Raw genomic sequence first — 26,439 nt, 5'->3', positions numbered from 1 at the left:
AACAACAAACACATATTGAGCCTAAAATTGAACTACTGGAAAGAAATAAAAAAAAAAATAAAAAAAAAAATAAAAAAACACATTGCTACAAATATCAGTACAAAACAGAATTTTATAGATAGATATAAAATCCACAGTGATATAATTTCCTCCTAGATGAGGACAGTGGTTTTAATACAGAAGGAATATTTGTTCTGTAGAGTGACCATTGAAAATAATAAATTCACAGTGCTTATTTTATGGTTTTATTTTTAAGAGACATAATAGAAAGTGAAACATATTGGACAAAACACACAAATAACAAGTAAATGAAACTGAATTTGTTCTCCATTTTATAAAACACAGAGGACAGACAGGATTTGTTGTACAGTCTAAAAAAAGGCACCAGTATGTGGGCATTCTGTACCTCCACATTAATCTATGGCACGGAGATTTTTTTCTACCCCATGCAAAAAAAAAAAAAAAAAAAAAAGCAGGAAAACGAGAATGATACAAATAAACAAAAACACAAGGTAATCACCCCAATACAAATATGCTATTTAAATCAAAGAGAAAGATTGTGCACAAAATAAGATTTACAGAAGAAAACAGACGTATATGATATAAAGCCCTTGTGAGCTACAATTTCCGTTGATCGTGTTAGCCAAACGTTGCTCCGCAGTTAGGGCATCTTCGCTGCCTTAACACAAGGCAGAAGAGGATCCCAATTGGGAAAAAGAAAATGGCACATAATAAACCCAGACAGGTAAATGATTCTTCCAGAACACCAACCCTGTGATTTAAAAAAAAAAACAAACAAAAAAAAAAAACGAACATTATTAAGAACATAATACATTTAACTTGATAAATCATACATCTGTCTGAGAACTGATTTTTCATCAGATATGTCACAGAACTTACTTAAAAAGGAATTAGTCTCTTTAGTACTATAGCCTAATTTAGCAGATAACTAGTATAGAAAGAAGGGTGAGCAGGGTAGGGCATGAACCCATTAGTATAGGAAATATATATCCAATATAACAGAATATTTACTAGAATCGTATTTATTATTTAACTACAATAAAAGTTACGTTTTAATAATTAATTTGTTCTTATAGTTAGGACATTCTAGTCACTCTTCTTTCCTATACTAATGGGTATTGTAGTCACTCTAATTTAGTACATAGCAACATTAATAGTTTAACCCCTCAATTTAAGATTATTTGGGCAATTGACTAGTTGCCGGGGAAACCCCAAATATATCACCTATAACAATGTTAACCTTTTATTCATGTGATGCGCTTTTCTTTTAAGCAAACAAATGGGACAGTAAAAGCACCAACATAATTTCACATTATTATGCTTTTGAGACACCTCCTGTTAGACTTACCTTGATAACCTTATTTAGATGGAACATTTGATATAGACCCACCCTCTTTGATTACCCCCATCATCACTCACTCGCATTTAATAGCAGTTAGGTCTGCTAGCAATTACCGTATATACTCGAGTATAAGCCAAGTTTTAAGCAAATTTTTTGTGCTGAAAAACCCCAACTCGGCTTATACTCGAGTCAATGTCTGTATTATGGCAATTTGCATTGCCATAATACAGACTGGGGGCTGTGTGCGTTTACTTACCTCTCCTGCAGCTCCTGTCAGCTCCCTCCTCCTCCGCGCCGGTCCGTTCAGCACCTCTGTCAGCTCCCAGTGTAAGTCTCGCGAGAGCCGCGGGGTCATAGTGCGGCTCTCGCAAGACTTACAGTGTGAGCTGACAGAAGAGCTGCACGGACCGGCGCGGAGGAGGAGGGAGCTGACAGGAGCTGCAGGAGAGGTAAGTAAACTCTCTGCCAGCCCCCCTCCTACACAGTGCCCATCCACTGGACCACCAGGGAGTGAGAGCCCCCCTCCCTGCCATGTATCAAGCAGGGAGGGGGACGAAAAAAATAAATACATAATAAAATATTCAAAATAATAATAATTAAAAAAAATAATATAACAAAAAAAATTAAAATAATAAAAAAATAACATCAAAATGCCCACCCCCCACCAACACATACACAAACACACACTGCATCACACACACTCACACTGCATTCATTATATACACACACTGTAAATAAATATTCAATTAATATAATTTTTTTAGGATCTAATTTTATTTAGAAATTTACCAGTAGCTGCTGCATTTCCCACCCTAGTCTTATACTCAAGTCAATAAGTTTTCCCAGTTTTTTGGGGTAAAATTAGGGGCCTCGGCTTATATTCAGGTCGGCTTATACTCGAGTATATACGGTAGGTCAGTCACATAACCAGTTAAGTGAGTGGAATTAATCCCCTAGATTATTTTTGTTACTTTGGAACTTTATTTCTCGCCTCTGAATTGTGGGTTACATTGTATTGTGTCCAGGTACACAATTAATACATAATACCAAGGGCGCTGAGTTTATACACGAATACTAACGGAGCATATTAGACATATTCCTCCCCTGGATACTAAATTGAACATCTCTGGAGATATAGCTACTTATGTAGTAACCCATAGCTATACAACAGGCTGGATAGTTTGATTAAATGGGGATCTCGGTAATCTAAATTATTCACGATACCGATGTACTGATTAGAATGAGTTACTTTTCCAAAGATAACCCCCCTGTTTTTGTCCTTTCTGCAATTTTTAAGGGTGTTTTTACTATTTTGCTTTTTCAGACTGACTTACTTACCGTATATACTCGAGTATAAGCCGACCCGAATATAAGCCGAGGCCCCTAATTTTACCCCCAAAAACTGGGAAAACTTATTGACTTGAGTATAAGACTAGGGTGGGAAATGCAGCAGCTACTGGTAAATTTCTAAATAAAATTAGATCCTAAAAAAAATTATATTAATTGAATATTTATTTACAGTGTGTGTATATAATGAATGCAGTGTGTGTGTGAGTGCAGTGTGTGTATGAATGCAGTGTGTGTGTGTGTGTGTGTATGTGTAGGAGTGCAGTGTGTGTGTGTGTATGTGTGTATGTGTATGAGTGATGCAGAGCCTTGGTGGGGGGTGGGCATTTTTAATATATTTTTTATTATTATTTTAATTTTTTTTGTTATATTATTATTTATTTTTATTATTATTATTATTATTATTTTATTCGTCCCCCCTCCCTGCTTGATACATGGCAGGGAGGGGGGCTCTCCTTCCCTGGTGGTCCAGTGGCATTGGCAGTTCAGTGGGGGGAAGAGGGGGGCGGTCAGAGAGCACTTACCTCTCCTGCAGCTCCTGTCTGCTCCCTCCTCCTCCGCGCCGGTCCGTGCAGCTCTTCTGTCAGCTCACACTGTAAGTCTCGCGAGAGCCGCACTATGACCCCGCGGCTCTCGCGAGACTTACACTGGGAGCTGACAGAGGTGCTGAACGGATCGGGGCGGAGGAGGAGGGAGCTGACAGGAGCTGCAGGAAAGGTAAGTAACCGCACACAGCCCCCAGTCTGTATTATGGCAATGTAAATTGCCATAATACAAACAGTGACTCGAGTATAAGCCGAGTTGGGGTTTTCAGCACAAAAAATGTGCTGAAAAACTCGGCTTATACACGAGTATATACGGTATTCAATATTATTAAAGTTAGTTTCCCGTTGGTTTTGTGTGCTAATTTTGTAGGGACTTTCTTATTCTAAATACCCTGCTCAAAAAATAAAGGGAACACTTAAACAACACAATGTAACTCCAAGTCAATCACATTTCTGTGAAACTGAAGAAACAGCGGGTGACAATTTCACATGCTGTTGTGCAAATGGGATAGACAACAGGTGGAAATTCTACGCAATTAGCAAGACATCCCCAATAAAGGAGTGGTTCTGCAGCTTCTCAGTTCCTATGCTTCCTAGCTGATGTTTTGGTCACTTTTGAATGCTGGCGGTGTTTTCACTCTAGTGGTAGCATGAGACGGAGTCTACAACCCACACAAGTGGCTCAGGTAGTGCAGCTCCTCCAGGATGGCACATCAATGTGAGCTGTGGCAAGAAGGTTTGTTGTGTCTGTCAGCGTAGTGTCCAGAGCATGGAGGCGCTACCAGGAGACAGGCCAGTACATCAGGAGACGTGGGGGAGGCCGTAGGAGGGCACCGCTACCTCTGCCTTTGTGGAAGGAGGAACAGGAGGACCACTGCCAGAGCCCTGCAAAATGACCTCCAGCAGGCCACAAATGTGCATGTGTCTGCTCAAACGGTCAGAAACAGACTCCATGAGGGTGGTATGAGGGCCTGACGTCCACAGGTGGGGGTTGTGCTTACAGCCCAATACCGTGCAAATTCTCCACTGGCGCCCTGTGCTCTTCAAAGATGAAAGCGGGTTCACACTAAGCACATGTGACAGACGTGACAGAGTTTGGAGACGCCGTGGAGAACGTTCTGCTGCCTGCAACATCCTCCAGCATGATCGGTTTGGCAGTGGGTCAGTAATGGTGTGGGGTAGCATTTCTTTGGGGGTCTGCAAAGCCCTCCATGAGCTCGCCAGAGGTAGCCTGACTGCCATTAGGTACCGAGATGAGATCCTCAGACCCCTTGTGAGACCATATGCTGGTGCGGTTGGCCCTGAGTTCCTCCCAATGCAAGACAATGCTAGACCTTATGTGGCTGGAGTGTGTCAGCAGTTCCTGCAAGACGAAGGCATTGATGCTATGGACTGGCCTGGATTGAGCACATCTGGGACATCATGTCTCGCTCCATCCACCAATGTCACGTTGCCAGTGGTGTATCCTGGTTTTGTGCGCCCCCCTCTCCCCCCCCGCCACCCCTTCCCCCTCCCCGCCTTCTAAATACACACACACATACACAGACACACACGCATACTCACAGACACACACTCACAGACACACACTCGCATTAACACTTTTTTTTTTTTTTTTTTTACTTTAACCCCCCCAGCCTCCTTACCTTTGGGAATGCTGGGGGGGGGGGGGGGGTGATCTTCCTCCCTGGTGGTCCAGTGGCTGCTGGGCGGTCGGGCTGATGGGCTAGGCGGGCGGGCGGCTGGCGAGGGAGCACTTCCTCTGAGCTGTCTGCTCAGCTCCCTCGCTGCACAGTGAGGCTGGGAGGCGGAGCCGGAATATGACGTCATATTCCGGCTCCCAGCCTCACTCTGCGGCGTGCAAGGGAGCTGAGCAGACAGCTCAGAGTAAGTGCTCCCTCGCCAGCCGCCCGCCAATGCCGCCTGCCCAGCCTAGCAGCCCGCCGGCATGTCTGTTAGCCGTAAGGCTAACAAGACCTTTGCCTTGGGCATTTGGGGGCGGCTTTTTTTGCCGCCCCCTGGAAAATGCCGCCCAAGGCAAATGCCTTGTTTGCCTCGCGGCTAATACACCCCTGCACGTTGCACCACAGACTGTCCGGGAGTTGGCAGATGCTTTAGTCTGTGTCTGGGAGGAGATCCATCAGGAGACCATCCGCCACCTCATCAGGAGCATGCATAGGCGTTGTAGGGAGGTCATACAGGCACGTGGAGGCCACACACTACTGAGCCTCATTTTGACTTGTTTTAAAGGACATTACATCAAAGTTGGATTAGCCTGTAGTCTGTGTTTTTCCACTTTAATTTTGAGTGTGACTCCAAATCCAGACCTCCATGGGTTGAAAAATTTGATTTCCATTTTTTTATTTTTGTGTGATTTTGTTGTCAGCACATTCAACTATGTAAAGAACAAAGTATTTCAGAAGAATATTTAATTCATTCAGATCTAGGATGTGTTATTTTTTTGTTCCCTTTATTTTTCTGAGCAGTGTATTTCTCTTTGAAGAGTTTATTAGATTTTGTAATTACTTCATTTGTATTCTGGGTACCCCCTTTAACATGACTTTGGGTCCCACTAGTGGAGACTTGGAATGTGCACTTGTAAATTGTATCTTTAGCTTTTAAGGTACCTTGCAAGCGATTCTTCATAGTAAACTTTTATTCATTGATACAGTTTATGGCACTTTATATTAGGAGCACCTTTTGAATTTACTGTACAAGTTATTGCACTTGGGAGAAGCATTTTTTGCTAGTAACATTGATGGGCATTTCAATATAGTGCATCTCTTTTAAAAAATATAGGGCATAAACATAAATAATTTCCTGTGAAGTATCAGATCAGATTTAATTCTAATATTTATTCATTAAACTGTAGGCTGACAATCAAATTGAAAAGAGGAATAAAGAACACATTTTTAATGCTGTGTTTGGTTTTCCTCAGTCTAATGCATTACAATTAATTGATAAATTCCTAACGACTACACAGTACTATAGAATGTTGCTTCTTTTTAAATGCTTATAAGATATTGAAAAAGGAAACCCAGCTGCAATGTGGGATCTGGCAACATTCTTTCATTTTCATTACTAGCATAAAGCTGTTCTCGTGATACCACTTATGTGAAGTTGATGTTGCAATGCCTCTTACGGTTATAAGCACAGTCTATCCATGTGACTGCCACTTCTAATCATCAACATGATAAAAAAGGAACACAGAGCCCTTTTTCTGCCATGTTACAATATAACCAATTTTTATGTGATTAGGTCATGTGATTTTATTTGCAGAACTTCACTAGACGGGAAGTAAGAATTATTTAGAAACTGGGAGGAAAGGTCAGAATAAGTACTGCTGGCCTGGAACGCTCGAATGTAAGAAATACAAATATGTTTCTAACAGATCGTTTCCCTAGCTGTATAGATTAGACAGATTAGAGATTAGTGAAAACACCAAACCTCAGTAAGATTGCAAGAAGTGTCTATTGTCTGAGACACAGCAACTATAGGGGTCATTAGGAAGCTGTCTAAACACTGCCTTTACTTAGAAAAGACAGTTTGCATCGCTGATACTGCAGGGACAGTCGATTTGAACCAAAAACAGTACATTAAGCTTAGCAATTCTGGTGTCTATAGTATCCCTTTAAAAGGGACACTATAGGCAACCAGACCACTTCATCTCATTGAGGTGATCTGTGTGCAGTGCCAAGACTGCCTCTAGTGGCTGTTTACCAAACAGCCACTAGAAGTGCCTCCTGCAGTTTCACATTTGACTCTGAAACAGCGCTGGATGTCCTAACGCTTTGCATGAGAATATCCAGCATCAAGCAAAACCCCATAGGAAAGCTTTCCTATGGGGGAAGGCCTAATGCGCGTTCACCGCGCATGTGCATTAGCCCATCCCATCGGCTGGCTGCTGAGGTGGAGCGGGACCATGGGACATCAGCACTGGGATCAAGTAAGCGTTAAACTTTTTGGGGGGAGGGGGTGGGGTGTTAACCCTTTAATGGATGGGGAAAGAGGGGGCCCAAGGGACACTTTAGTGTTAGTAATACATCTTTAAAGTCCTAACACCAAAGTGTTCCTTTAAGGTTGCCTGAGAATTATGTAAATAAAATTAATAAATATAGGCTAGCCATAAGGTTCCTAATCTACTTCACTAACTCCTTATTTGGTTGGCTCACATCATCAGGGTAGGTTCATAGATTAGATTTACTGTCACAACAAAAAAGTTAGTTATGCTTTAACGTTTATTTTCAATTGTGAACTGTTGTCATTTTTTATTTCCTTTTTTTTATTCTTTGCTTATAGACTGAGTAAACAGGTGAATCGACTGCGGTCTGCCCCACTATAGTCTAGTGCAGATTAGATTTTCTGATAAATTAAACATGCAATACAAAAATCACATATGAGTAAGCTGTATGTATAGTAGCATGCAAAAAGAGATTGCAAGGCTGAGATATAGTAAGTGGGGTTATAGCATGTTTAGGCCCACTTGATGGTGCTTAAAGCCACCTGATCGGCAAGCATGTGGTGTAGTGTAATGTGTCTCCTATCCCGGATAGCTGAATGGTGAGGCAGCCTGGGGCTTAGCACACTTTGTAGGCATTAATGCTGCCGGCATCCCGTGTTGTCAGTGAAGTGATTGTGGTGTCATGCTTGTAGACTGCACAGTGGGTCCCTGTCGGTGTAAGTGTGAATCCATGCCCTCGAAGAGCAGCCCCATTCCTGCAATATTGACTAATAGATGTGATAGGCGTATGGTATCATAGTGAGGTGGAGTGGTAAGTGGTGTGTGTCTCATGTGTGATATATACGTGCTGCGGTAGCAGTGAGTCAGAGTCCGCCTGTGTATAGTAAGTCCTTCTGCTGTAAGGTCCTCCATGGGTGGGAGGCTGGACTCCATCTTCCGACCATGCTGTCAGCCGATCCCGGTGCTTGGCGGGCTGGAAACCGATGCTTGAAGTGCTCGGGGAGTGATGGTAATCCGCAGGCAGAATGAGGCCTCTCCCCAGCCCCAGGCCTGGTATGGGGTCGGCATTGATGTCCCGCAGCCCCGGGAATTCCGAAGGTCCAGGTCTCTCCCTGTGCGGGCGCCATGAAAGGCCCTAATCTTCCTCTTCCGCCGCCTGCGGCGGGCGGCCTTCCGGCGGTGCGGGTGTTGCCTCGGAGGGGGACTCCGGATGACCCTCAGCCCGGGTGGGCGTTGGACGCGTGGAGCATGGGTTGAGCAGGGTGCTGAGCCCAGGACAGGCCCACTCCGCTTCACGGCCTCAGGTCCCTCTGCTTTCCTTCCTTGTGTAGGAGGTATTTGGGCAGTAGAGCGCTGTTCCAGTCTCTCCCAGAATCGGGTGAGAATGGTATCCAGCTGCATGAGTAGTGGCTGTTGAGGTATTGGCCCTGGTGAGTGATGTGTCCATTATTTTGTAGGGCCCGGTGTAGTCGGAGCCCACGATGCGGTAGGCAGTAGGAGACGCTGATAGCATACTTGCCGGTCCATGGGGGGGGGGGGGGGGGGGGGGGGGAGACAGGAACCCAATCCGGGATCAGCCTTGAGTTGTGGTGGCGGGAGAGCGGCCGTCTCCCCCGAGCCGACCATGCTGCTAGGCCGCAAAATTTGTTTGCTTGGAACCGGCTCGGAAGTCCACATGTGTGGTATCTGCTTGGAGTGCAGAGAGTCCCCTTCGATGATTAGGTCCGATTTTGCCAGTTTGCTGGTTCTGCGCCTTGTAATTTTAGTGCATTTAGCGTGAATATGCAGGAGCTGCTGCAACGTGCGTCTGCTCCTGTCCGCAGTCAAACCCCGCCCGCTTTTTATTTCCTTTTTAAGATTATTATTGCATGTCTGGCTGTTTTGGAAAATTTATTTATTGTGTCCAGTGCTGTATGCACAGCTTGTATGGCTTTTCTCTTCATATACCCTAGTATTCACAGCAACATGGGCTGCTAATGAGAATGTTTAGTCTATAATAGTAAGCGGTGTTTCACCAGATGTAACTAGCTTTTAGAAACATGGACACGGACATGGACAGGACATTGAATATACCTTCCCTCCCGTCCTCCCATCCCCATGGACTCTACTATAAGCATCAAAACGGAGTGTCAGTTTGTTTTTGGTGATGGTACGTTTATAGAATCATGTCACCATTTACCTGCAGGCAGGGCACCCTCCGACTACCACAACAGATGTTGTAGTTGTTGCGGGTTGCTGAATTATGGTATAACTGGTGGGGTAAGTTTGTTGCGGCGGAGAAATATATCCTAAAAGAGAAAACAAATATTATGTTACATGAAGAGTGAAAAAGGAACAAGTTCTTCAATTCATTGCAGCATTTAATTTTTTAAACTGAAATTCATGCATTGTGATGGAAGGAAATCCATCTCCCCTAAAAAAGTCAGAACAAAATTCACAAATACCATTAAAGGGAAATAAAAATAAATGCCTTTCTTCATTGTGTAATGACATAAATGTTCACCATCAGCACGAACGCTATGTATGACATATGACACACGAGATTATTTTTTTTGATAGATACCCAACTTAAAAGGAACTTGCACAGAATATTTTGCATCAACAAGTGGTTCAAACACTACATTTGCTCTTCTCTGCACAGCTGAGCACAAGGAACTAGACAACTCTACTGAAGCAACTGCATGTTCTAAATGGAAGCCAGCACGACATTCAACTTCGTTATATTCCCAGTTCATCTGCCGTAGGCAACATTTTCACTGTTGAATTACAAACCCCCCTCATGGTATATACAAGAAGAGGCCCATTTCAGTAAACAATTACATGCCAAAATGTTTTCTTCAATCCACGAAAATCTGGGGCTTAGATGGGAACTTGCAGGGAGCCTAAAAGACACCAACTAGAACTGCAAAAGATTTATACTGTAATGTGTGAAGTGTTGTTTGTGATTCTGGATCCTAGTATTAAAATAATGGCCCCAAACAAGGCAATTGCATCACATCTATTCACAAAACCAGACTGCCATCTGCTTACAAACTACAACCCTTATCAAGTGAACAACACGTCCTAAAAAGATTGATCGAATAGCTGGAAACAGAGTTTGAGTTTGAAACAAACCAAACAAACACACACAAAAAAAGTTATTGAATGCACAATTCTTTGAGAACCTTGCTCCTCTTCGAAAAATCAAGATTATGACTACTATAGGGTCTGTGAAACCTACAGGGGGGAAAAATAATTGCTTTGGTGGCATTTATGTACCTTGCTTTCCTTTATTAACAGAATAAAAAAAAGTGTTAAACAAAAGTCATACTGCACTTGGGATTATATAACCCAAGCAGAGCTCAAAGTACCATTTTCTGCTTGTGACACACACATTGCAGATAAGAGCTGCCAAAGATAAAATGTGGGATTTGCTTCCTCTTGGACTTTGATGTATCTAACACAGGGAAGAAATTGAATATCACATACTGACCAGGGTCAGATAGTGATGGCTAGATGAATTGGTCAGATAATCTCCAAAATGGCAAGTCTTGTAGGGTGTTCCTAGTATGTAGTGGTTAGTACCTACCAAAACTGGTGCCCCGACATCAGGGTCATGGGAGACCAAGCCTCATTGATGCATGTGGGAGCAAAGGCTGCTCTGTCTGGGTTATTCACATAGAAGAGCTGCTGTCGCTCAAACTGCTGGAAAACTTAATGATGTCCATAATAGAAAGGTGTCAGAACACAGAGTGCATCAGAGTTTGCTACGTATGCGGCTGTGTAGCCGCAGATCAGTCAGAGTGCCCACGATTACTTCTGTACACTAGTGAAAGCGCCTTCAATGGAGATGTGAGCATCATAACTGGACCAAGGAGCAATGGAAGAAGGTTACCTGGTCTGATGAATCACCTTTTCTTTCAGAAAAGTGTTTGTGTGCGGATTACCTTGAGAATTGATGAAAGAAGGATGCACTATCGGAAGAAGGCAGGTCGGCAGAGGCAATGTTATGCTCTGGGCAATATTCTGCTGTGAAACATTAGGCCCTGACATTCAGGTGGATGCTACTTTGACATGTACCACCTACATAGAGATTGATACAGACCACATACACTCCTTCACGACAATGGTGTTCCTTGATGGTAGCAGTCTCTTTCAGCAAGATAATGCACTCTGCGACACTGCAAAAATTGTTCAGCAATGGTTTGAGGAACATGACAATGAATTCAAGGTTTTGATTTGGCCTCCAAATTCCCCAGATCTCAATCCGAATGAGCATCTGTGGGATGTGATTTAACAAGAAATCGACCCACGGAGACCCCACCTCGCAACTTGTCGGAATTAAATGATCTGCTGCTAATGTCTTGGTGCCAGATACCACAGGACAAGTTCAGAAATGTTTTTGGAGTCCATGTCTCGACACATCAGAGCTGTTTTGTCAGCAAGAGGGGGACCCTACACTATATAAGGCAGGTGGTTTTAATATTGTACCTGATCATCAAGCACTACACAATCTGTTGGCGCTATATAAATGGCAATAATTATTAATCTTATAAGTGTAGGTTTCATTTAAATATTAGAAAGCTATGGTTCTGCAACGCACACCATGGTCCTGGAATATCTACCTTTCGTCCACTTAGGGAGTTTACTATGACGTGTACTACAATAAGTTCCCCCAAAAAAAATGCTGAACAAATTCATCACTAAACTCATTTGTGACTGCACCAATGTTAAGGATACAATAGCATGTGTTTGGAGTGTGCAGTTCCTTTAGCAAGAGGGGAACTGCTTATCTGATAACAAAACACAAGGTGTGAAGAAAAAAAAAAAAAAAAAAGTACCTATATAGAATTGTATCATTGCTTCAAACACATGTGTACTCATCCATAAAATATACACACAAATAACCATTACTTTTAAGTAAGGTAAACCATACGAAATATCAACAGAGGTTTATAAAATCAGACTGCGTAGAGCAGAATGAGAGGGAACCTCTTGGTCAGTGTGGATTCTTTCAGCTGCTGACAATTGTAGAAATGTAGCAATGTTTAGGGTCTTTAATAGTAACCTTTTTTTAACTTTGCTTTTTGGCAAAATTTGTATCTTGCATTATCTATTAAACACACTTAAGTTTGCTTTTTTTTTTTTAATCTAATTACAGACCGATCAAGAGGTGTTACACTTACTGAGATTAAGTATTAATCACTGTGTGCTGGTGATCATTTATGCCCCCCTCTCTCTCCCTCCACCCCCCCAGCCCCCCCCCCCCCACCCATTTCTCCTTTGACGTATACACTTAAAATAAGGGGTCAAACCCTGCATGCCAGTGCAGCAAAAGTTATTATACTTATGCACTGATGGGAAGGGGGAAAAAAAAAAACACACACAACTGATTCAGAAGAAACAAATTACATTATATCTACTTATATTGTGCAGATTTTACTTAATCATTTTTGTTAATTAAAAAAGAAAAACTGGATAAAACAAGAAATAAGGGGGAAGGAGTGGAAGCTATAAGGAAATACTCATAGTGGGGTTAACCCACAAAAGACTACCAAGGTAGTAATGAAAAAATAGAACAGTTGAGTGCCCTGAGTAAAATAAAAAAATAACTTTTAATAAATTGGTTAAAATAGACATATAGTGCTGTATATATCAAAAATGAAAATCGATGATAAAAAAAGTAATACATCAACATGATAAATAGATAGTTGCAATGTAATGTAATAAAAAAATTGCAACGTTATGGTGATATTACCTATTGATAGTTTAAAATAGATATATGCATAATGGTTACGTACTTTGATCTAAATATGAATAGTAGATACAAATGTCAAAACATATAGCAAACACAGAGGACCTGTTCAAAAGTTTTCAGAGTACCTCCGGTAGACTCAGACTGCAACAATACAATGTTGCAGTTTATAGTTAACTTGTGACAAGAGCTATAGTACTTAGTTCTATCTAAGGAGAGTAATATAACGAAAAGTGCTGAATAGCTTTGAAAAAAAAATGAACTGAAATAATGATTACAAAGTCACAGAAAAACGAGTTTGCTAAGTGATAGACGTTCACCAATTGAAAGCCTCTAAGTATTGTCGATACAATACAGAGGCTAATCTGAGAAAAGACTGTTTGGAATGCTGGGAACGGATTGCCAAATATTATTAGACCCCCATAGACAAAAGATGACGATTAAATACATGGGGGTGACGAAAAAATCGTTATCATGAAACTACCCAGTTCCAAACAGTCAATTACTTCGGGATTCAGAGGAAAGTGTGGGCGAATATAGTCAATGAACCACACAGCAAGATATCGCTGGGAATCACCGTTGGCCCCTGACGGGCGCGTTTCGTCCACAACTCATCAGAGGGGAGTAGTCAAGTAATTGACTGTTTGGAACTGGGTAGTTTCATGATAACGATTTTTTCGTCACCCCCATGTATTTAATCGTCATCCTTTGTCTATGGGGGTCTAATAATATTTAGCCATTTGGCAATCCGTTCCCAGCATTCCGTACAGTCTTTTCTCAGATTAGCCTCTGTATTGTATCGACGATACTTAGAGGCTTTCAATTGGTGAACGTCTATCACTTAGCAAACTCGTTTTTCTGTGACTGGATAAAACAAATACAACGGAATAATAGGTTAAACAAAAAATGGAAATGGTGAGAGCAACGTAGCCCACTGCTTCTACTCCCATACCCTGTGCTGTGGGATGGGACTATAACTTAAATTTAAGTGGAACACAGTCTAACATCCCAGAAGACCCAGGAGGTGTAATTCCTTTCTTTTTTGGATTTACAGTAGGGTTAGGTGAAGTGCTTTAGAGACCTACTTTACCAGTTTCACAAAATTAGTCAGAGTAAAAGGTGCAGGAACAGTATTGCAGCACTATAACCACTTCAATGATAAAATTTTTTATGGTGTTTAGAAGGTCCCTTTAACAGCACCATAACCACTACAATCAGCTACTGTGTTAAAAGGTACTATGAGGGTCTCTCCAAAAGTAGTAGAACACGCTCACTCAAGAATGTTAGTGGGACAGCACTTGCTGCTTAAAAGAAAACTATAGCTTTAGGAATGCCAACATATATTCCAAATGCTATAGTGTACTACCTATCCAGGCGTCGGCGTCCCCCATGACGCTCTGAAAGTAGTATTACATTACATTTCTGCCCTCGCTGTGCTGATCTTGTGGCCTTCAGGCTGAAATCAGAAAGACTGAATCAGTCTGGGTGCAACTAGCTTGACGAAGACCTCATAGCAGGTCAATATGTTGCTGCTCAGTCACATTTTTTTGACCCAATAAACCTGCCTTCGGTTTGAACACCCTGAGTGTGCCTGGATACTACTCTTGTTTTCCCAGGTGCAATAGCCCTATTATTTTAATCTTGCAATGTAAACATAGCAGTTTCTACTAAAAACACACCTAACCCATTAAGATAGTAAGCTTTTCTAAAGAGAAGGTTTTAGATTACTTCTTAAAGGATTGAAAGTTGGAGGAAAATGTAAAAATGATGAGGAAAGGTATTCTATATAAATGGTGCAACCATTGAAAAATCCTGTAGATGAGAATTCGAGAGAACAAAAACACAATACTAAAAAAGGATTACTTGAAGAGCAAATGGAAGAAGGGGTGTATTTGTGAATAAAATAGTGAACTGCAACAATCAGGACGTGAAATGACAAAGGCTTGATCAAGTGCCTTAGCTGCATCCTGAATTTGATAGAGGAAAATAGAAGCAATATTTTTAAAGATAGAAGTTAGATAATTTGGAGACAGATTGGATTTGTAGGAAAAAGATCACAAATAAACATCTGCATCACTAGAAATAGTAGAGTCACGGAGAACATTAGTACTAAGAAAATGGGTAATACCGGTGAAGCCAAAAACTGGGCTTAAAAGTTCAAGTTATGATGCTAGCTAGGCCTGACATCACTTCAAGCATAGAGGCTCCATGGCAGACCCACCAGTGCTGATATTTTACTCAGCAACAGCTAGTGGACATGTTGAGCCCTGCTCTATGGACATGTTGAGCCCTGCTCTAGAAGCTAAGAAGTGTAGGAGAGCAGAAATATGGAACAATCGTTTGGGAAAAAAAAAATTGAAAAAAAATTGGGGATGTCAGTTCAATGGAATGGAAGAAAATGGTGCTGTGCCAAAAATAGGACACTAGAAACTACAAATAAATATGTACAACTTCCCATTTTTCTCATATTTACATAAAGGTTGTATGTTGTCAATACACTTTTCAGTGGATAAACTCCTATTGTAATGAAGGTACAGTTAAAATAAGATTATATTAATTGGGCAGTGAAAAAATAAATCATTTACACGTTCATAATAGAATTAAAAAAAAAAAAAACTATTACATAATCCATTTCTGTGGATTGTTTAGTAAGTGCCAAAAGATTTCATAATACCTGTTTTACAAAAAGAAAAAAAAATCATAAGCACATGACAATATTTTTTTAGATTTCTCATGTGACACACAAAGGCGTATCTTTGATCAGTGTGAATTCTGAAGATTTAAACCCACATTTTAAAGTAACCAGTATAATTTAAAAAATAAAAAAATCTCAATGACTTAAAAAAAAAATAATACAACAAGTGTGTTATCTAAATTATACAGATCTGCATGTACATTATTGATCCCATGTCCCTAGTCAGTTAATGAAAAGTAAAAAAGGTATGTATACAGTTCTAATGCAGATACGGGATTTAATGTCTGTGGGAGATTTATCAAACCCCCCCCAAAAATATTCTATTCAGGGGTAAAATGTTAAATAAGGAATTATCACCATGGCAACCAATAGAACACATTTAGAATTTTGGACCAGAAGAATAGTAACGGTTTTCCCTCCCCCTCCAAATCAATTTCCTAGTCTAACCCCAGTTTAAAAACCACAATCCAATGCTCAACAGCATAAAACCAATTCAAAATATTAAAATAAGATATTTACTTATTAGCTATTGATACATTTCCTTACACACAGATCAGTTATATTTAGCAACAAAGAACTCAGAAACTGCACATAAAATTAGGTGAATGAGGAAATTGTAAAACAGGTACATTACAATGAAATAAATTATTATTGTATTCTTTTTTTTTTTTTAACACACACATAAATACCCATTGTCCATGTAACCAAATAATGCACACAGTGGAGATGATGAGAGCAGGGGGGCAGACTTCTACCTGTTCCAGAGCTCTGAGGGTATACAGGTGGGTACACTGTTGGGGCTCCTGCCATGGGTGCCCCGGGAATCGTCCCATAATTCTGCTGCCCGTGGTCGTAGACCCCCTGCACGGGCGGGCTGTAGGCTGGTGGTCGGTCCTGAAGCAGGGGCTTGCTGTCCATGGTGTCTCCCAATGAGGGCTGATCCCCCCCTACACCAGGAATGAGACTGCCGGTGAAAGTGAAAGCTGCTCCCTGTCAAGGCTGCCGCCGGACCCAAGTTTGACACAGTCTGGGGGGGATATTGAAGACCACACTGCCCGTGTCCACCAGTAGAAGGCTGTCTTCTCAGCGCTCAGTGTCCGCCGGGTCTGTAAAGCCCCCCACCCCCCGCCACAACCAGCTCCCAAACTATCCTGCGCTCAGCTCCCTGCTGTATGAGGCCAGTCACAAGACTCGAGTCATGTGACCAACCCGACCGCATGCCTCTCCTCTACAGGAAACATTTCTTAAAGGGGCCGCGCGCACGGCTACCTGGGCCAGTCATGGCTGTGCTGGGGAGGTGATCTGTGTCTGTCATTCTCATACACAGGGTTATTCATTATAATGATTATTATCAATATGAATTCATAATTTAAAGCTAAGAAATGTCCAAACTCAGCTATGCTTCCCGTTTGTTAAATTGATATATATATATATTTTCCCCTTTTTTCTATATATATATATACGCGGATCAGCAACAATATTAAAACCACCTGCCTAATATCGTGTAGGTCCCCCTCCTGCTGCCAAAACAGCTCTGATGCGTCAAGGCATAGACGCCACGTTACCTCTGAATGTGTCGTGTGGTATCTGTCACTAAGACATTAGCAGCAGCATCCTATAGGTCCTGCAAGTTGCGAGGTGGGGCCTCCATGGATCTGATTTGTTGTTACAGCATATCCCACAGACAGTGGCAGAACTTATGTAGAGAGGGCCCTGGTGCAAGAAAAGTTTTTTGGGCCCCCCTCTGCCGCCCGCTCCACCTCCCACAATGTTATTCTGAAAGCCTTGTTTCATGAAGTATTGGAACGAGACGTGCATGCACAATCAAATGCTTCCAATGTCCTATAACTGAGTCAAACTTGGTCATGAGCCTCTAGTGGCTGTCAAGAATACAGCCAATAGAGGTGTAACCCTGTGGGGAACTACTCGTAATATTTAGGTCAGTTCAGATATCTATTCACATGAAGAGTAGTAGGATATCAGTTTACCAGATAAACATTTTATATGACAATATATTTCAAAATAAAAATAAAGTTATTCTCCTATCTAGTAACTCGAGTTACATTCAATTGGATATTATTTTAACATCTATACATGTATCACCACTAAATACTCGTATCCTACGGTGTAAAACATTAATAATTAATTGGTGCAAATTGCTCTAAAAAAATTATGCACACTGTCATTAAAATTATCGATATTGAATTCCAATATACCATAAGGGGTTACGTTTAGAATCTCCAATACACCTCCCATGTAGGAGAGTTAAAATGATAATCCATGACATCATCGCACACGTAACAAATACTTACCAATCAGATTTCAACTTACCCTTTTAAACCAAGTATTTGTTATAGCCGGTTCCCCTCTGATGAGCCAGCTTTTGCGAAACGCGCGCGTAAGTGGTTCATGCTGCACCTTCTGTGTCAAACGGCTTATTACACCTAACATAGACCTACTATTCCAAAGGATGCAGTAATGATAGCTCTACTGCAGTTTTTCAATTCACTATTTTAATAGAAGTGTTCACATTTGATTTTGGATTATTCAGTATCGAGTGCAACTCGTGATTTAGTTTATGGGAATTATAGACAGGTGCCCACGAAGGTACATGGGGGGGATATGTAACCACTTAACCAAGGAGACAGAGGATTATGTTACTGGTACTAATGGACACCTAATATTGCCTATATCGATTCCATAGCTATGTGAGTGAAGATACTTGTTTTTCATACATTTTTTTACTCTATTTTCTGTCGGACAAAGGAACAGTCCCTCGATTACTGCTAAATCACTGTTTCATAATGTTTATCCCTCTTGCCACTACTATATACTTTCAAAGGGAGTTGAACCTACATATATGTGGAGACAAACAACCCTTTGTATATAAACTGGACAAAATTATAAACGCAACACCTTTGCTTTTGCCCCCATTTTTCATGAGCTGAGCTCAAAGATCTAAGACTTTTTCTATGTACACCAAAGGCCTATTTCTCTCAAATATTGTTCACAAATCTGTCTAAATCTGTGTAAGTGAGCACTTCTCCTTTGCCGAGATAATCCATCCACCTCACAGGTGTGGCATATCAAGATGCTGATTAGACAGCATGATTATTGCACAGGTGTGCCTTAGGCTGGCCACAATAAAAGGCCACTCTAATATGTGCAGTTTTACTGTATTGGAGGGGTCCGGGGGGTCCAAAAACCAGTCAGTATCTGGTGTGACCACCATTTGCTTCACGCAGTGCAACACATCTCCTTCGCATAGAGTTGATCAGGTTGTTGATTGTGACCTGTGGAATGTTGGTCCACTCCTCTTCAATGGCTGTGCGAAGTTGCTGGATATTGGCAGAACCTGGAACACGCTGTCGTATTCACCGATCCAGAGCATCCCAAACATGCTCAATGGGTGACATGTCCGGTGAGTATGCTGGCCATGAAAGAATTGGGATGTTTTTAGCTTCCTGGAATTACGTACAGATCCTTGCAACATGGGGCCATGCATAATCATGCTGAAACATGAGGTGATGGTCGTGGATGAATGGCACAACAAAGGGCCTCAGGATCTCGTCACGGTATCTCTGTGCATTCAAAATGCCATCAATAAAATGCACCTGTGTTCATTGTCCATAGCATACGCCTGCCCATACCATATCCCACCGCCACCATGGGCCACTCGATCCACAATGTTGACATCAGCAAACCGCTCACCCACACAACGCCATACACGCTGTCTGCCATCTCCCCTGTACAGTAAAAAACGGGATTCATCCGTAAAGAGAACACCTCTCCAAAGTGCCAGACGCCATCAAATGCGAGCATTTGCCCACTCAAGTCAGTTACGACGACGAACTGCAGTCAGGTCGAGACCCGGATGAGGATGACGAGCATGCAGATGAGCTTCCCTGAGACGGTTTCTGACAGTTTGTGCAGAAATTCTTTGGTTATGCAAACCGATTGTTGCAGCAGCTGTCTGGGTGGCTGGTCTCAGACGATCTTGGAGGTGAAGAAGCTAGATGTAGAGGTCCTGGGCTGGTGTGGTTACACGTGGTCTGCGGTTGTGAGGCCGGTTGGATGTACTGCCAAATTCTCTGAAACGCCTTTGGAGACGGCTTATGGTAGAGAAATGAACATTCAATTCACATGCAACAGCTCTGGTGGACATTCCTGCAGTCAGCATGCCAATTGCACGCTCCCTCAAAACTTGCAACATCTGTGGCATTGTGCTGAGTGATAAAACTGCACATTTTAGAGTGGCCTTTTATTGTGGCCAGCCTAAGGCACACCTGTGCAATAATCATGCTGTCTAATCAGCATCTTAAAATGCCACACCTGTGAGGTGGATGGATTAACTCGGTAAAGGAGAAGTGCTCACTAACACAGATTTAGACAGATTTGTGAACAATAATTGGGAGAAATAGGCCTTTTGTGTACATAGAAAAAGTCTTAGATCTTTGAGTTCAGCTCATGAAAAATGGGGCCAAAAACAAAGGTGTTGCGTTTATAATTTTGTTCAGTGTATATATAGCTGTACTCATATGTCTCAGACCACTCACTCTAGCTACTTAGCACCAATTACCATGTTGGATATTATACTGGTGCTAATATAGGCAAGACAGAGAGGGGTCTTCTGTATACATTAACACTGAATATCCAGTGCAGGCGTTTGTAGATGCAATCTCTTTTAGATTGTAATTACCTTGTAAGCATTGAGTACCAAGTGTTTTATCATATTTTGGATCATTCAGTACTCAACCCTCTTGCGACTGGTTTAGGTATGTCATAATATCAGTTTGGAGGAGCATGAAACAACCTGCACTAACACACCATAAGCACTTTTTTTGTTTGAGCACATTTGCTTTTGGTGTTTTATTCTTTTATTAGGGGCACAATGTTTTTCGTTATTATATATTTTGTTCTCCGTTCTTAGAAATATTCAAATATTCAATAAAGATTATTTTATTTTTACATATCTTGTAAGATAAAATGTTTATTTGGTAGACCAATATCCTACTGTTCTTTATGTGAATAGATATCTGAACTGACCTATATATTACGATTAGCTACCCACAGGGTTACACTTTATGGTTCTACTCTAGTTCAGTCACATTTTAGGGGTTCCCCTCGCCTCCCCTTCCTCCCCCTGTTTAAAGAGTACCCTATAACTTGTTATTTGGCTCGCAATTTCTCCCATTCTCTTTAGCCAATAGAGGTGTGTATAGCCCTGTAATTTAAACATTGCAGAAGCTACTGAACGGCAATGCTTTAGATTGCAGGACTAAAACGCCAGGAGCACTGCATCCAGGCCACTTAATTGAGAAGTGGCGTGGGTACCTGAGGTGCCCTTACCATTTCAGATGACATGCCAAAATAGACAAATTGGACAAACTCTCCAGGTCAACTATGTTTCTAGTTTCAAAGTTCTAATTGTCAATGCACTCTTCCTCTACTTTTTACTGCTCCCTTCCTTCATTCTTACACTCTTCTTCCTTGTCATTGTTCCTTCTTTCAAGTCAGTGTCCTGTCCTATTTCTTCCACAGATGTCCCCTTTCTTATTTGTCACCATTCACATTCCTTCTATTATCAGACATTTTTGTTAATAAAATAAATATATGAACTTTGTCAAAACATAAAATACACAACATACAGCCATCACACACAATATACAGCTAGCACACACACAAAACATACAGCACACACCAGGAACATGCACACACACAACATACAGTCAACAAACACACACCCACAACCTACAGCCAGCAGACACACACATACACAAGCACAACATACAGCCAGCATACACATACAACATACATCCAACAGACACCAGTCACACATCACACACAGCCAGCACACACATTACATAAAGCCAGTACACAGAGTAAGTACAGCCAGCACCACACACATTACCCCTAACTGAAACACATCACACACTTTGGGGGAGAACAGATGGCCCGTCACTAAACTCCAGATTTTTGCCATTTAAATCTGAATGGGTTTGGAGCGTTTATTGAATAACCTGCCAATGTCCAGGTCTAAGCAGGGTCCCCCATCTCTCGAATTTAAAATTTTGTGTCAAGACAAGTAGAATGTCATGATGGACAAGTAGATTAGGCTGCCACATTAGACCATTGGACAAGTAGATTTTTTCTTTAAACTTCCACACCCGTGTGTGTATATATATTAATGCTTTATGATTCCCCCACATATTTTCTTACTTTTCCCAATAGATGGAGGCTTCAATCCCGGTGTATTTTGTGAGTGGTGTCGTGTCATTAAGGTTTTTTTTTTTATTTTACTTCCTATTTCTATAGTGTGTTTAGTTTATGTGTGTACACACAGGATGAGAAGGGCACATCCAGCCTCCTCCTGAGGTCATCTTCTCTTCCTTTTCCCCTCTCTCTCTTCTTTTTCACATCTTTTTTGTATTTTGGACATTTCTTTTCCAGTGTTTCTACATCATCTCTTTATGAAAAATTTTCATAAATAAAGATTGTCAAAAGAATTAAGGGGTTAATGATGAGAAATATATTTATTTCCTTTAGGAGCTTTTAAGTTTATTCTTACCTCTTCTCCAGTGTGCCAGTGCTGTCATGACAGGATCATTCCCCCTCCAATGACACCATCACAATGGAGTGACAGGTGTCATTCAATTCCTAGACACACTTGCTAAAGTAATCACAGACACTGAACGAAATGCTTCTCTATGAGAAGTTTTAGTTACATTCAGCATAATCAGTTTTTATAGACACACTCTATTAAAGTGTAAATCTGTTTAGTAGATCTGCCCCCAGAGAAAACAAGCATGTATCTTTTTTCCAAGTTTTCGTTGAGGCACTTTAAGAGGCTTCTTGTTTAGCACATGCGGCTTTCCAAAGCTTCTATAAATGCTTACTTTGAAATCAGCACTTTTATTAATGGACAAAAACATTTAAGAATCTTCCTGAGATCTAACGCACTTTAGTGTTCCTTGTTCACAACAAAGGTGAAGACCTATTTTCAAAGTCTTAAAAATTGAAAGAGCTGTTACTGGCAGTCAGTCTGACAACCATTAGAAGAGTGTTCTCGAACAAATATAAACATTGCCATCATCAAAAAAAAAAGGGACAGCATCTATGCACCCGAACTACTACATTAAGATGAAGTGGTTTTGGTGCTTCGAATGTCCCTTTAAAGGAACACTATAGAAATACAAATATGTATTTATTAATGTATTTCTATAGGAAAAGTTCAGCACCTCCATGCAGAGCGTGGAGACGCTGAAAGTCAGTGCTGCACATTGCTTAACACTGACCCAGGAAGCGCCTCTGAGTGACTGCCACTGGAGGTGTCCCTAGGCAGTAATGTAAACACTGCCTTTTCTTTGACAGGCTGTAGACACCAGAACCACTACATTAAGCTGTAACTGTAGTGTCCCTATAAGCACCTGCTGTTGCATTCGGGATAGACTAGAAGCCAATGGCAGGTTTATAGTAGGTTTCACAGTGTCTTATATACAGTAGAGGCAGGGTTCATAGAATACAAACTATGTATCTCAATATACTTGTATGTGTAGATCTGTATAGTATACATACATTCATAAATAAATTCAAAATGGTATAAATGAAAACACACTCAGAAATGTATGGGTTTTATTCAACAACAAATTGTCTCTCCACCTCAATGAACCTTATACATTGCCTCCACATCCTAATCTTCCCTATACATTTCCTCTCTAAACCCTATACACTAACCTCTCTACCATAACCACTGAACTTTATACACTACCTCTCCACACCACTAAAACCTGCCTCTTCTTTCCACTGAACACTATACACTACCTCGCCAGACCACTAAACACTGCCTGTCCGCACCACTGATCCCTATATACTGCCACTTTATTCCACTGAAACCTATACACTGCCACTCCACACTGCCTGTCCACGCCATTTAACCCTGCCTGTCCACGCCATTTAACCCTGCCTGTCCACGCCATTTAACCCTGCCTGTCCACGCCATTTAACCCTGCCTGTCCACGCCATTTAACCCTGCCTGTCCACGCCATTTAACCCTGCCTGTCCACGCCATTTAACCCTGCCTGTCCACGCCATTTAACCCTGCCTGTCCACGCCATTTAACCCTGCCTGTCCACGCCATTTAACCCTGCCTGTCCACGCCATTTAACCCTGCCTGTCCACGCCATTTAACCCTGCCTGCCCACGCCATTTAACCCTGCCTGCCCACGCCATTTAACCCTGCCTGCCCACGCCATTTAACCCTGCCTGCCCACGCCATTTAACCCTGCCTGCCCACGCCACTACACACTGCCTGCCCACGCCACTACACACTGCCTGCCCACGCCACTACACACTGCCTGCCCACGCCACTACACACTGCCTGCCCACGCCACTACACACTGCCTGCCCACGCCACTACACACTGCCTGTCCACGCCATTACACACTGCCTGTCCACACCACTACACACTGCCTGTCCACACCACTACACACTGCCTGTCCACACCACTACACACTGCCTGTCCACACCACTAAACCCTACATACTGCCTGTCCACACCATTTAACCCTATACACTACCTCTCCAGACCACTGAATCCTACACTACCTCTTAAATCCCGCGAAATCCTTTAAATCCCCGGATTCTATACATTTCCTCTACATGCCATCGAACCCTACCAGCTGTACGTACACAGCAATATCCCTTATCACCCACAGTTTGTTGCTGTATCACACAGTCTGACGTGGAACCTTTCCGGCCCACTCACAGAGCTCGTTTTATCCCTTCTCCTTGCAGCGCGTCCAATAGGAGGAGCGCAGAGCTGGCAGGAGGTCCCTCCCACGGCAGCCTGGCAGAGAGGTGTCATCGCAATGGCTTCATTCTGTCAACATTGTAACTGTGTGTCCCGGTGAGCAGGAGGTCTGTACTTCCGGCCTGCTAGCCCAGCCACTAGCTGAAGGTAAGTTATGTCTGCTCGGGGGCTAGTCAGGGTCACATTAGCCAGTCCATGCATCCTGGGGCAAGATCAAATGTCTTAACCTCATCAGTGCTGGAGACATAGCTGCTGCTGCCTTACAGAGGCTGCTGGCTATTAGAATTAATGATCACAAGAAGACCAGATGGCTAAGGTGACATCATTATTTACAACCTTCCTGATTGGACACTGAATAACCTGACTTCATGTATATATATATATATATATATTTAATTTTACTCAATGATTCTATTGTTATCACTTTTTCTTTTGAGTTTTTACATTGCAGAAGCAATCACAGATTATTTGCTTTTTCTCAGAGGAAAATAGCCAGTAGGCAATTTGGTAAATCAATAAACAAATAAGATAAAATAATACAAATAACCCAGACCTTTTATTAACTAGATGGGACCCAATCACTCCCTCACCATCAATCCCAATAATGAAGCTGCTGGTCTCTGTTTGTATTGTCAAAACATTTTGGTTTTATGGAAGATTTCTATTTGATATAATTGGCAATTAACGGCAAGCCAATTTCGATCAGCCTGGTTTCTGAGACCTATTTCCATTGTACTGTTCCGGATTTCAAATGTTCAATTGCAAATTTAAATCATTAATTTCTATCCAGAGCAGCCGATTGCTCTATATGACTTTTGTTATCTGGGTTACATTCCATTTGAACAGAGAATTGTAATGTGTTGAAATATGAATTGCAAGATTTAGATGGAAATTGCTGATCTGCTAATAATTCTCCAACTCCGCTATAATCACTTCTTGGCTATTTTAACCAGAATTTTTTTCAATTAACCACCACTCACTGTTTAGTGAATGAGCTTATGGTATGCTAGTGTTCAATTTGTTGCATAGTAGCATATTATTTTAGAACGTGCTTTAGCCCCTTAAGGACCAAACTGGAATAAAAGGGAATCATGACATGTCATGTGTCCTTAAGGGGTTAAACAGCAATGAGCTGACTTTGCGTTTATGCAGTTTACACTATAAACTATAAAATAAATTATTCTTGTTATATATTTATGTAGCTAACAGCAACAGCACACTTTCAATAGGTAAAGGAACTCTATAGGTACTCAGCCCACTTCACCTCAATGAAGTGGTTTCATGTCATTGTCATTTTAACCGTGCAACTGAAAACATTGCTGTTTTGTACACCTTTTATCGGCTGTCAGCAAGACTCAGTTATAGCCCCAATGACTCTCCTAAAGAGTATTTCATTGATGCTATCATATTCTTTTTAAGGAACATTCTAAGCAGCATAACCACTGCAGACTGATGTAGTGACTATGGTTCCAGGAGTGCCCCGGCGACCTCCCATAGTAAGTAGTTGGAAAGTTTAAGAACGGTTTGGCAACTTACCTGATTCTTACCAAGTGCCTGTACCACATGTGTCGCCTGAGCTAATCACAGCCTAATGCAAGGCTGTACTGATTGGCTTAGACCACTTGGTTCAAACTAACTCAGTTAAAGGAACACTATAGGGTCAGGAACACAGACATGTATTTCTGACCCTATAGTGTGAAAACCACTATCTTGGCCCCTGGCAACCCTTTCCCCCCTTCCCCCTTCCCCCAAATATAGTAAAATCTTACCTATAGTCCAGTCTGCTGGTTCTGGCTCTGCCCCTGATCTGCCTTCTTGGCTTACATCATCAGAAGTGATGATCTCAGCCAATCGTAGGTTTTGAACTGTGTGGAAGTGACCCCATAGCAAAAGCAATGGATAGGCTATGATTGTCAAGGAGACAGGCCATGGGCGGTTCCAAAAGCAAGCTTGGCCAATCAGCATCTCCTCATAGAGATGCATCTCTAT

General features: G+C 41.7%; 2 protein-coding genes across 2 annotated transcripts in view; one reads left to right on the top strand and one right to left on the bottom strand.

Moving 5' to 3' along the window:
- Positions 1–229: 229 nt before the first annotated feature.
- Positions 230–16,839, bottom strand: BRI3 (brain protein I3). The gene is made up of 3 exons (XM_063430344.1): positions 16,398–16,839; positions 9,393–9,501; positions 230–772 (listed from the first exon to the last, which is right to left on the bottom strand). The coding sequence occupies exons 1-3, from the start codon at positions 16,558–16,560 to the stop codon at positions 640–642; spliced, it is 405 nt and encodes a 134-aa protein (XP_063286414.1). The 5' UTR covers positions 16,561–16,839; the 3' UTR covers positions 230–639.
- Positions 16,840–24,485: 7,646 nt separating this feature from the next.
- Positions 24,486–26,439, top strand: part of TECPR1 (tectonin beta-propeller repeat containing 1) — an 80,085-nt gene continuing 78,131 nt past the window's right edge. Inside the window, exon 1 of the mRNA XM_063430343.1 lies at positions 24,486–24,597. The gene's annotated coding sequence lies outside the window, so the exon portion shown is untranslated. The remainder of the gene's footprint in view (positions 24,598–26,439) is intronic.

This window comes from Pelobates fuscus, chromosome 8 (genome assembly GCF_036172605.1).
Source record: "Pelobates fuscus isolate aPelFus1 chromosome 8, aPelFus1.pri, whole genome shotgun sequence".
Lineage (NCBI taxonomy): Eukaryota > Metazoa > Chordata > Amphibia > Anura > Pelobatidae > Pelobates > Pelobates fuscus.
The sequence above is the reverse complement of the archived record's forward strand: the minus strand, read 5'-3'. Positions and strand labels throughout refer to the sequence as shown.

Excerpts from the sequence above, each read along its gene's own strand:
- BRI3 (XM_063430344.1), bottom strand. The coding sequence starts at position 16,560 with ATGGACAGCAAGCCCCTGCTTCAGGACCGACCACCAGCCTACAGCCCG. Across the intron at positions 9,502-16,397 it reads CCCTCAGAGCTCTGGAACAG|GATATATTTCTCCGCCGCAA; the intron begins GTAGAAGTCTGC and ends TTTCTCTTTTAG. Across the intron at positions 773-9,392 it reads GGAGGGTGCCCTGCCTGCAG|GGTTGGTGTTCTGGAAGAAT; the intron begins GTAAATGGTGAC and ends TTTAAATCACAG.